Source organism: Lissotriton vulgaris, chromosome 7 (assembly GCF_964263255.1).
Source record: "Lissotriton vulgaris chromosome 7, aLisVul1.2, whole genome shotgun sequence".
Taxonomy (NCBI): Eukaryota; Metazoa; Chordata; class Amphibia; order Caudata; family Salamandridae; genus Lissotriton; species Lissotriton vulgaris.
Genome location: NC_141695.1, coordinates 1,761,531,985 through 1,761,544,562, shown reverse-complemented (window position 1 = coordinate 1,761,544,562; position 12,578 = coordinate 1,761,531,985). Strand labels below are relative to the sequence as shown.

The 12,578-nt window shown below is 43.5% G+C and overlaps 1 protein-coding gene across 1 annotated transcript in view; it reads left to right on the top strand.

Moving 5' to 3' along the window:
• LOC147706607 (uncharacterized) overlaps nt 1–12,578 on the top strand; it is a 740,422-nt gene that overhangs the window by 55,792 nt on the left and 672,052 nt on the right. The window contains 2 exon segments of the mRNA XM_086929638.1: nt 7,279–7,353; nt 9,103–9,284. Coding sequence (XP_086785764.1) covers nt 7,279–7,353; nt 9,103–9,284 — 257 coding nt within the window.

The window sequence follows — 12,578 nt, the reverse complement described above, 5'->3', positions numbered from 1 at the left end:
CTGACGCTCTTCAACGTCTACATGGCTCCACTTGCCCCCATCATCAGAACCTACGGACTCAACATCGTGTCATACGCAGACGACACCAGCTCATCCTCTGCCTATCCAACGAGCCCAACACCGCCAGACGCAACTTTCGAGAAGGCATGGAAGCCGTCGCCAAATGGATGAAAAACAGCTGCCTACAACTAAACACCAACAAAACAGAAGTACTCATCATGGGCCCAAACCCCGACGCCTGGAGCGACACCTGGTGGCCCACCGCCCTCGGAAACCCGCCAACCCCCACAGACCACGCACGCAACCTGGGAATCATCCTGGACTCCGAGCTCAAAATGGACCGCCAGATCAACTCTGTCTCATCTTCCTGCTTCCACACCCTCCGCCTCCTTCGTAAGACCTTCAAATGGATCCCCCTCGAACACCGAAAGACAGTCACTCACGCCCTGATCACCAGCAGACTCGACTACGGCAACGCACTCTACGCCGGAATAAACAAAAACCTCATCCGCAAGCTACAGAACATCCAGAACGCTGCTGCAAGACTGGTCCTCAACCTGCCAAAACACTGCCACATCTCCCAGCGCCTGCGCACACTCCACTGGCTCCCCGTCGAGGCGATAATCACCTTTAAGATGCTCACCCACGCACACCAGGCCCTCCACGGCACCGGACCAGCATACCTGAACAGCCGGCTCAAATTACACGTACCCCAAAGGACCCTACGATCAGCCCAGCTCTCCTACGCCGAGGTCCCCCGCACCAGAAAGACCAGATCGGGAGGCCGCTCCTTCTCCTTCCTCGTGGCCAAAGCATGGAACGCCCTCCCGCTCCACCTCAGACAGACAACATCGCTCCCCATCTTCGCAAGAAACCTCAAAACCTGGCTCTTCGACAGACCCCCTTCTTGATGGAATGGAACCTGCACCCCCCCAACCCTAGCGCCTTGAGACCCTTACGGGTGAGTAGTTGCGCTTTAACAAACTCCTGATTGATTGATTGACAGGTGATTGACAAAATGCAAAGCAAATAAAGCATTCACCCCCAGTCAAAAGATCTGGGTTAAATCCATTGTTCTTTTGCTCACCATGCCACCCCAGTTTAGACCCAGCCATATGAAAATCAGTCCTGACCCTGTGCCTCATGGGAACAGCCCAGACCCAACTGCCAAGCCAGGTCTTCCCTGGACCAGAAACAAGCATCCTGGGACTGGAATCGGGGCATCACCCCTTATCAGCCAGGCTAACTTGAATCCAGTGGCACAGTGAGCTTGGGACCCAGTCTGGGCATACCCGGCACACTTAGCGAGAAAACAAAAAACACAGTGAGCTTTACTAAACTTGATGGTCTTATCATATTTTTATTTTGCTTCTCTGTTTTATGTTTACTCTTTAAGGCATTTTGATAGATCATATCAGAGTAAACAATCGAATGCTGTTGCCTGATGTGTCTGATCCAATGCAGAACCTTATTTTTCAAAGAATCGCTGTTTGAAAGAGTCAAGTGACAGCTTCGAGGCATTTAACTTGAAGGCTGGGTAGAATGTCTGATAGACAGGACTCTTCTGCATTCTCCTTGAGGGGACTATCACTAGAGCTTAAGGGAGTAGTATGATTGGGTACCAAACAAGCAATAAGTGAGTGCGGAGCAGGTCTAATGTCCAAACCTCGACCCAAACTACCATGGTGATTATTCCATTGACTATGAACAGATGTTTGAGGGATGGAAACAGATTCAACTGAAGCCACTGGTAGACTCGTAGTCTAAGTACATCTAATCTCCCACGGGGATTTGTGGAGCCTCTATGTTTAATCGCTAGTTGTTGATCACTCTGCGTTGTTTAGCGTGACGAAAGGAGTTGCTAAGGGAAGTCATCTTAAGCTTTACCCTTACCTCCCAAGTCGTCCCTGTAGATCTACCCATTTAAACTAGCGATTAAACATAGAGGCACCACAAATCCCTGTGGGAGATTAAATGTACTTAGACTAACTGACGAGTTTTAGTCATGATGCTGTATATAATAGAGGGCATTTTAGGGGGTAAAAGTGAGTAACGAACAGGAATTTGTAAGGGGGTTACAATCATTTAACAAATTGCAATGAGTATATCTAAAGGGTACGCCTTGGGAGGTAAAGACAAAGTTCAAGACCATTTTCCTCAATAAAAAACAATTTTTGTCACTCAAAGCAACGCTGTGTGACCAACAACTAGCGACCAAATATAGAGGCTCTATAAATCCTCGTGAGAGATCAGATAACGGGTGAGGGGTTTAGAACTTTGACTGAACAACTAGTTCCATTTATGATGTTGCACATAACAGAAGGCATCCTTGGGGGTATAAGCGAGTAACTAATAGGAATTTTTGTTTCACCCTCCTCATTGTCTCAACAATGATATAGCCACAAGCAACGACTACCCTGTGTGGGAAAAAAGATCAGGAAATACCGGCCCCCTACAAACCAGGTGAGACCTAATCCCAGCAAGGATTTGGTAGTTTTTTACGTTTGAAGACCCAATAATTAAATAAATAAATTGCCACAAGGATAGGCGGGGTTCTAGACTGATTTATATTTACATTCTTCTTTTCTTAAAGGTTTGGTGTTAAGCACCAGAGAATAATAATTTGTTTTATATGAAGAAAGAAAGGGTGAAGTGAGAGACACCTTAACTCAAGGTAATTGTTATAGCGTTGTGGGGACAAGAAACAATGTATTTTCGTTTGTAAAATCTATAGGATTAAAAATAATCCATTTCCTAACAGGGGCCAACCGGACTTTTTCAGGTCATAGTGTGACAGGGTACTACGCAAAATTGAGCCACGGTTTCCCAGATTATCAACTAATCCCGTAGGAATTATTTAGACCACTGAGAAATATGATAACTTCTAAAAATGGCTTGATTTATTACAACTTGCCCCATTGTGGTTTACTAGCTGTATTTTAATATATTTGACAGCTTTGGTCACAACTTCATTGACGAGCGGAACTCAAATAAGAGCCTCACCGATGTGCGATCGCACAAGTGAGTTGTTCCTTACTTATAAAAGAGGGATAAGTATGATTGAGTACTATTGTAATGTATGGTGTGTAGCAGTAGTAGTAAGGCGTGTAATAGATGGATGTGAGTGAAACATTTACAATGTAAAAATATGTACTCTAGGGAACAATTGACCCTTGTTTTGGTGATTAATGTGAAAACAATACAATTGTTCATTTAGCTAAAAAGTGATGTTGTAGAAAAGGCAACATGGAATTGTCACCAATATGTCAAAAAAATATGTATGTACTTTTGTATTGATAGGTAAGAATAACGTATCCACAATGTCTTGATAGAAGAAGAAGAAGAAGGAGAAGTGTGGCTCAGTGGAGAAGTGTGGCTCAGGGGTTAGAGGCGGCAGACCCGGAAGCTGAGATTGGCCCTGGACCGGGGTTCAATTCCCCGCCTCGGCGGGTCTTGGGCTAAAAATTCCACGGACTTGATAATTCTCGCTCCGGTGCCTTCTCGACTCACGGGTTCACACTCTGCGACTCTGGGCAATAGCTTGATTAATCTCCACAACGGCCCCTCGCGGCGGGATGCCTGGCTTTCACCTTGTGGATACCCTGCTGGGGGTATCTCACAGGGGAATACCAGGACGGGTTCCCTAAGCAAGCGCCGGGAAACCCACTGCGGGTAGCTGTGCGCTATATAAGCTCAAATACATTTACATTTAAAAAAAAAATGAAATATGCATAGAGTAAACATATTTATGAGGTAAAGATACGTCTTTATAAGGTCACACGATGGATGTGGAGAAATAATTACTTATTTTCCTGAAGAAGGTGGCTATAACCAACGAAAGCCTCCGAAACGCATCAACGCTTTACATATGTGTTAAATTTGGAGTGGTCAACAAGTGAAGGAGTAGAGGGGAAGGGGAGCCCAACCCTGTGTTGCCCAGATAGAGTCCAAATTAGCAGTGATAAGACAAGGTTGATTGTCTTTCCCTTTCTAGTGTGTAGTTTTATGATTTTTTATTGGAATTCAGTTTTTTAATATATGAATGTTTTATATTGAGTGTATATTCAGTGGAATGTTTTTTTAACATGATAATAAACAGTCTGGTTTGATATAATTGATGTTTTTCTTTGTAAGTGTTTCACAGTAGGGATTGGTTGGATTGAACCCCATGAGGAGAGTGATTCTGACCAAGTGTACTGACTGAATGAGCTTGATGTTGATGACATACGATTCACCCAAAGGGAAAACATTTTTTTTACTTTACAGTAATTTGGTTCTCCATTCCCTTTTGGTTGCAAAAGAGACCCTCTCATTTGTTTAAGATGACATCAGTTACAGCCAAATCCATTCCAGGCCACAACTTATCAAACATATCTTTGCTCATAAAGGTATGCCAAGCGTACAAATTCACCGTAACCTCCACCTGCACCCCATCAATACTTAACACACAACAATTTGTATTTTTGTATGTGTACTTAGAGCGTATCAATCATCCCGAGGAACATCACGGCACTTGGACGGATTAGAGTGCAGTGCAATTTGGTTCTTTGGTAGGTTCAGAGCCTAGGGAACAGGGTGGTTTTCAGTTTTTTCCTGAACAGCAGGTAATCGTCTGTCAGGCGAAGATCAGGGGGAAGCTTGTTCCAAAGGACCGCGGCTGATTTGGAAAAGGACTGGTCGCCCATTGGAACCCTGGATGTGCGCTTGACTGAGGCAAGAGCTTGATGGCATGATCTCAAGTTGCGTGAAGGGACGTGGAATTGTAACTTGTCTGGCAAAATGTGTGGTCCTTTTTTATGCAAGGATTTATGTGAAAAACAAAGGAGCTTGAAACTGTCTCTCTGGCGGACTGGTAGCCAATCTACTTCCTTCAAGCAGTGGGAAGCAGATCTGTATTTTGTAATGCATATTAATTTAGTTGCAGCATTCTGGACCACCTGAAGTCTGGAGAAAACATAGTCAGCCACGGCAACACAAAGGGCAGTGCCGTAGTCAAGTCTGCTCAGGAGCAAAGCCTGTGTTACCATTTGTCTGCACTTTAGTGGTACCCAGGGAAAGAGTCGTCTTATAAGTTTCAGTGTGGTAAAGGCTTTTCCGCACAGAGTGCATACTTGGTCTTGCATAGATAGGGTATTATCAAAGATGATGCCCATACTTTTTGCTGCTCGCTTAGATTCTGGGGCCGTGCCTAGTGCTTGGGGCCACCAGCTATTGTCCCAAATTGCCTGGGCACTCCCAAACAGCAGAATTTCAGACTTCCCGGCATTTAGTTTTAAGCTGTTCTGCAACATCCAGTCCGCGAGTTCAGTGAGACAATTTATTAAGTTGTTCTTAGTCTCAGTGTTGGTCCATCTGTTTATCAAGGGATCACCAATTGCGTGTCATCAGTGTATGAGCAGATGTCAAAACCCCATTTCCTACTGATATCTACCAGGGAAGAAACATATGCGTAAAAAAGGGTGGGACTTAAAGTTGCTCCTTGCGGAACTCCATACTTAATGGTCTTTGAGGTGGAGGTACAGGATCCCATTTGAATTGTTTGGGTTCGATCTTTCAAAAATGAGGCAAACCATGAAGGGCTTTAGAACAAATACCTTTTTGTGTAGGATGTGGAGAAGTTTATTGCGTGATACCGTATTGAAGGCCGCGGAAAGATCTAGTACAACCAGTGCTACGGCTCTGTCTTGATCCACTAGTGATCTAATATTGTCAGACACAGCCAGTAAAGTTGCCTCAGTGCTGTTATTAGTCCTAAAGCCAGTTTGAGAAAGGCAAACAAAATATTAGATTTGAGGAAGGTGGTAAGTTGCTTATTGACTAAGCACTCCAGAACTTTGGATACATAAGGAAATTGAGAAATGGGGCGATAATTGGCTGGATCATATATTCCAAGTCCTGCTTTCTTTAAATGGGGAAAAAACACTGTTTTTTTTCCAAATGTCTGGGAATGAGGCTTGCTCCAGAGATTGGTTGAGGATTTTGGTGACGTGAGGAGATAAAACTGGCACTAGTCTGGTAAAGATAAAATGCGGGCCAGGATCAAGTGGGGATCCTGCCTTGACCGCACTCATAGCTTTGGCCACCTCTTCCTCTCAGAAAGGAGTCACAGTGTCAAGGTGCATTTTTGTGCAGAGGGATGAGGTGCCAAGTTTTCCCAGTTAATATTAGCGTCTTCATCAGGGTTGTCGAAAGAAGCGTAGATATTTGTCACTTTGTCAGTGAAAAAATTATTAATTAGTTCACAGTTCTCTGTCGTGGGAGCAATGGCTTGTGATAGACTGGTGGGTTCACAAAGTATGCTAATAAAAGTTCCTTGGATGAGCTGCCGTTATATTCAATCCTTCTTGTATAATAGTTTGTTTTGGCATTTTTTATAGCATGATGGTAATTTTTAAGTTCGGCTAAGTAGCTTTGTCTATCTATGCTGTCCTTTGACAGTCTCCATTTATGCTTCAAAGTTCGGCATTTTCGTTTATTTGTTCTACTGCCCTTTCTCCCCATTCACAAAATCATTCTGTATACTCAAAACCACTGCTTGCATACTCAAATCATCTTCCTAAGCATACTCAGCAATACAATTAATTTGCCTCTCAGCACTCTTTCATACTCTGCTGCAATGCCCCTTCTTCTTGCAGGCCCTACACTTCTTGCTTACATCAGGACACATTTAAGAATTTGCAAGATGGCTACTCGACCCGCATCTGTAACATGACATCCCTGTGAAATTACTACTTGTTCACATTACTTCATACTTTCTCTTTTTCCTTTGTGTTCTTACCACTTCCAAAAGTACAGACAGACCCAGTCCTTTCATTCTCCTTCCTAACTACTGGTACGCATTTTTCTGATCCCTCAGTACTTCTCACAACATTCACCACTGCCTTCAATGACAATTCACCACGTGACTATAATTTTTACTGTATCTTCTTAGATTTACTTTTCATTAATAATTTGTCCCTTAACACTTGATCATATGACATATGCTCACAAGCATGTCACACTAACCCTCTTAAGGGTGCAATACATTGATCAATTGTGTCAATTGTAGGAAAAAACAGCACCAGCCTGATGGTTCACTGATAAAAGAGGTTCATGTGAAAAAAACATAATTTTCTCAGGCCAAAAGAATGTATACATACAGTCTTTTGTATATACTATTTTAAAATACTTATTTGTACGATTGTTTCAGATTGAAACTTTAATGAACACTAGCAACAGTCAGGATAGAAACAATTTGTTCTGTTGTTCTAAAATGTTCATTCAATGTGTTTGCTTCAGATGGACCGGACACTCCAGTGATCTCTGCCAGTCCTGAGAAGGCGGTCTACCAGGCCGGCTCGGCTCTAATTATTATTATTATTATTATTCTGAGTTTTGTATAGCGCCTGGTTACCAATAGGCATTCCCGCGCTTATCAGAACATAACACTACTAAAAGAATGAAGAGATTAAACAGAGAACAAAAAAGTTTTTAAAAGTTTACGGAACCTGAGAAGACTGGCTTCGGAGCGCAGTTGTAGGGGCAGTGAGTTCCACAAGGAGGCCACATTTATTGAAAACCTTCTGCCACCAGTTCTTGCCTTTTTCACCCTGCCAACCTGAAGGAGATGTTGGTGGTCAGAGCGAAGGGAACGAGAGGCCTTGTAGGGCTGGACCATCTCCTCCAGAATAGGTGGACCTACCCCGTGCAGAACTTTGTGGGCGATGCAGAGTGACTTGAATTTCACCCTGTCCCTCACAGGGAGCCAGTGCAGTGCCCTCAACGCCGGGCGGGCAGATTGACGCCTAGGGAGACCCGTCAAAAGCCTGGCACCCGCGTTCTGCACTTGCTGCAGTCTGTTCAGGGTAGATTCGGGTGCGCCCAGGAATAGCGCATTGCTGAAATCCAGTTGCGAGATGATAAGTCCCTGGATGAGAAGCCTTCGAGTGGCCACTGGGAGCAAGGGCAGAATCTTCTGGGCTGAACGGAGCAGGCCAAAGCACACGCCAGCAGTCTTTTTGGCGTGGGTTTTAAACAATAGGTCCTGCTCCAGCCATACCCCTAAGCTCTTGATCTCCTGCTTGGGGGGGGGCATCGGTCCCAAACAGTCTGGCCAGCTGCTGGGGGACAAAGATGGAGAGGAGTTCCCCAGCAGCATCAGATCCGTTTTGGAGCCATTTAACTTTAGGGCTGAGCTGCACATCCACGTGTAGATCTTTTCAAGACACGTGTGCAGCCGGTCGGGATGGTACGCCGACTGGGAAAGGCCTACCACCAGCTGAGTATCATCAGCGTAACTGATGATTTTGATACCCAGCGGCCGTACCACATTCTCCAGGGGGGCCATGTAAACGTTGAATAAGGTAGGGCTCAATGAAGAGCCCTGTGGCACACCGCACTGGAGAGGGGTAGAAGATGATTTTTCCTGGCCTTCCCACACCTCAAATGTACGACCTTCCAGGAAGGAGGCGAACCATTTGAGGGCCAAACCCGTGACCCCCACCCCCGACAGCCGTTGGAGAAGCACCTGATGGTCCACGGTGTCAAAAGCAGCGCTGAGGTCCAGGAGGATCACTGCCACTGATCCCCCCGAATCCAGCATGCTCCTCGCATTCTCCACGACCGCCAGCAGGGCGGTGTCGGTCCCCTGACCGGGGCGAAAACCCGTTTGGGAGTCGCCCAGGAGGGAATTGGCTTCCAAGAAGTTGGAAAGGCGGCTATTCACCAGCTTCTCAGCCACCTTACTGATACCCGGCAGCAAAGAGATAGGCCGAAAGTTGGCGAGATCGGCGGGATCGAGGTTAGGCTTTTTCAAAAGAGCCTTAACCACCGCCCCTTTCCAACTGGGGGGGACCACCCCATGGGCGAGGGGCAGGTTTATCAAGTCCGTCACAGGGCCGACGATAGTGGATGACACCTGTTTAAGATATTTAATAGGTGCTGGGTCTTTCGGGGAGCCGCTCTTCATAGATCTCAGCACCGACAAGACTTCCTCCTTAGTGACTGGACCGAGGGAGGCCAGCTCCACCAATTGTAACTCAAGTTGAGAGCTGGGATTGTCCTCCAAAGAGGAGATCTCACCTAGCCGGGGAAGGGAAGCCAATATGTTGTCGATTTTGCTCTATTGCATGGCTGCATCTCACCATCCTGCACTGTACACCTCGCTTCTCAATGGGCAATCCTAATCAAAATCAGGACCTGAACTACGCTTTGATTCTCTAACTCAGACTGACTCTGGAAACTATACTTGTAACACATATAACAATGTAACACACCTTTCTAATCAAGCGACCCGGGGGATCCACGTCCAGGTTGAGTAAACTTCTGCAGATTCCCTGAAGAGGTGGCAGATCTTCCCTCATATAGATGGTGCTGGAGATGGGCTTTTTCAACGGTTGTCTTTCAGTTTATGGATCTTTTCTTTTTTTCCCTATTGTCTTCTCCGCAAGTAGCTTCTTTAATTTACTCTTGGATATAATGTGCAATATTTAAGTTAGGTGAAAATTCCAAATTTTTAAGGTGCTAGTGTTTTTTGAGAACTACCTTATAAAAGTACTTTGGTAATCCACTAGCTAAATTGAGATGTTAAACAAGTTTTTGAAAATGAATAATTATACAACACCTTTGATCAGAGCATATTCGATAATGTGTGTTAGTACTGTTCCTCTAACTAAACAAAAAAGTGAGCTTAGTATCCTTTACACAACAGTTGTGTCCTACTCAGCGGTAGTGATGTATTCTTTACACAACATTTGTGTTCTTCTAAGTGGTAGTAAGGTATCCTTTACACAACAGTTGTGTCCTACTCAGTGGTAGTGATGTATTCTTTACACAACAGTTGTGTCCTACTAAGTGGTAGTAAGGTATCCTTTACACAACAGTTGTGTCCTACTCAGTGGAAGTAATTTATCCTGTACATAACAGTTATGTCCTACTCAGTGATAATAATGTATCCTTTACTCAACAGTTCCATCTTAATCAGTGCTAGTAATGCATCATTTATACAACAGTTGTGTCCTACTCAGTGTTAGTAATGCAGTGTTAGTAATGCACCATTTACATTTATTTTGCATATATAAATCAAGATTGGCAAATTGTATTTTTGCATTTAGACAAATATATTTTGCAAATCTAAACATTTCAAAAAACTGTGTAGAGAAACGTTTATTATAAATGATTACAAGTTGAATCAAGCTTTACTTTCTACATTGTGCAAATCTTTAATTCAACTCAGCTAGCAACAACAGCCATAAAGATAAACTGAATGTTACAAGAGATGACATCACTAAGGGCTTAAGACTCCAATATAAAGACACCACCAAAGGTTCTACCTTCTTTCTTGCTGTGATGTAAACATAAAAGGTGAAAACAGTGAAGATTACATTGGCTGCATTGAACTTAGCAACTTAGAGATGGGAAGATCAGAAATGTGAAGTCTAGCTAATGTGAATTTAAGAACAAGCAGCTGCAAATTAGAACAACAAAGACCAAAACACAAAAAGTGGAACCAATTAAAATGGATAAACTTTGCCTCTGTCTTTTTCTTACAATTAAGACTTCCTACCTGATAAGAGGAAATGTAGATTTTACTTCCAGCCAATGATGGTAACGTTATGCATTATGTACTGCTTGTACCTCTACCAATAGGAGCAAAAGGTTTTCAAGGTAGAACCATAACGCTAGGCTTGCACTTGTAGGGCGTCAGATGGACTGCCCGCTAAGAGGAAGACTATAAGTAACTGTGCCACAGGGAAAATGTGCAGCAAAGTGACCTCTCTCTAAACAAGCCTTTTGGAAGACACTGCACAGCCAGTGCTGAGACCTTCTGCAGATCTCACTCCCTTGCAGGCAAACCTGTGAGAAGACATACAACACAACTGACATCCACAAAGAGATGTAACAAACAGAAGGGTCATTCTAACTAACACTATTTAAAAGGTGACACATTACAACTTCCCACAGGTATACAGTCAGCCAGAAGGTGACCATTAGAAGCATCAGACTTCTAAAAATATATATATATATTTATAAAAAGTATGTGTTCACAATTGAATATTGAAATTAATGTTAGTAGACAGGGGCGTTACCAACTAACTTAAAACCATGTGGATAAAAAAAAAAATCCCCAGTACAGCCAGCTACGTGTTCACTAAAGGACAAGAGTGAATTGTTTTTCATATCTATAATCTATGCTTATTACTGGATGTAAAATAATTGGCAAAAGACCATCTTTCCATTTAGACAACGATTATGATTTGCATGGTAGGGGTGGGCTGAAAACTCCACACTTGTAACTACCAGTACTGTTCAGTAACACAAGCCAGATCTGTGCAATTATGTGTAAATACTCATGGGATGAGTTATAACTGTGTAGAAATGGATTTACTCGCATGAATTCCGCAAGAAATCCCAATACTGCAGGGTGTAACGAAGACATTTACCACTTGCTCTGAGCAGGAGGTTGTGGTTCATGTTCGAAGGAGTCATGTACAGAGCAGGAGGAAGCCATGGGGGGTGGGGGGGGGGGTGCTCCAGGGGAGGTACAAATACTAGAGGAGGATGCCAAGTCATCGATTTTGAAACAAGCAAATTTGAGTGCTAGTTAATCAAAGCAACAGTTAGCGATAGCTGGGCTGCAAGTCCAGTGTAAATTCACAATAGGCCTTTTGAAACCAGACAGCTAGCACTTTCTAAAAACAGGTGTGGTTTATAAAATCCATAGGATACCTATACAGTGGTGTAGATTACCAATTTTCTTGGTTGTTCATAGAACATTCCAACTACAACTGGTGTAACGTACGTCTATCGGTAAGAAGATGTGTATTTATGAAAAATTTAAACTTTTTATTTCTAGTTCTTAAACCATTTGTAGAACACATCTTTTCTCTCCACACATACTCCTGTGAAAACTTCTGTAATTAGTCAACTCTGCTATGCTTCCAGCATATATCATTAATTAACTGTGATAAAAATGTGCGAACTTTATATGCACATGCTTAGAAATACCCAATAAGTTACATCTCAGTGTGGGTGTTTATAATATTAGATAGAATGTCCTTGGTTGCCCCCTTAGTACACAGCTGAACACCTAAAAAAAATGTGTTTGTTAAGAAAGAGTAGATGTGCATTTTATCAATTTGGGAAATGGTTATTTTTAGCAAGTCTGTGACTTTGTTAAACAACGTGTTGTATTTTGTTGCTGTAATGAGGTGTTGTTTTAGTATGTTGTTACTTTATGTTGGGACTGTACTGCACTGCTAATGTATTATTCAGGTGTAGTGTTAAGCTGTTGTGGAATTGTGTTTAAGCGCTGCACAATCAATCAATCTGGTTTAATATAAAGTGTGGCTACTCGCTCTTAAGGGTCTCAAGGCGCTGGGTGGGGGGGTCTGCTGTTAAATCAAAGAGTCGGGTCTTGAGGTCCTTCCTGAATTGCGACAGTGATGGTGATTGGCTGATTTGCAGAGGCAGGGATGTCCAGGTCTTCGCAGTGAGGTAGGAGAAGGATCTTCCTCCAGCTGTGGTCTTGTGGATATGTGGGATGGTGGTCAGGGCCAAATGGGCGGGCAGAGATGTCTGGTGCAAGTGTAGAAGGAGAG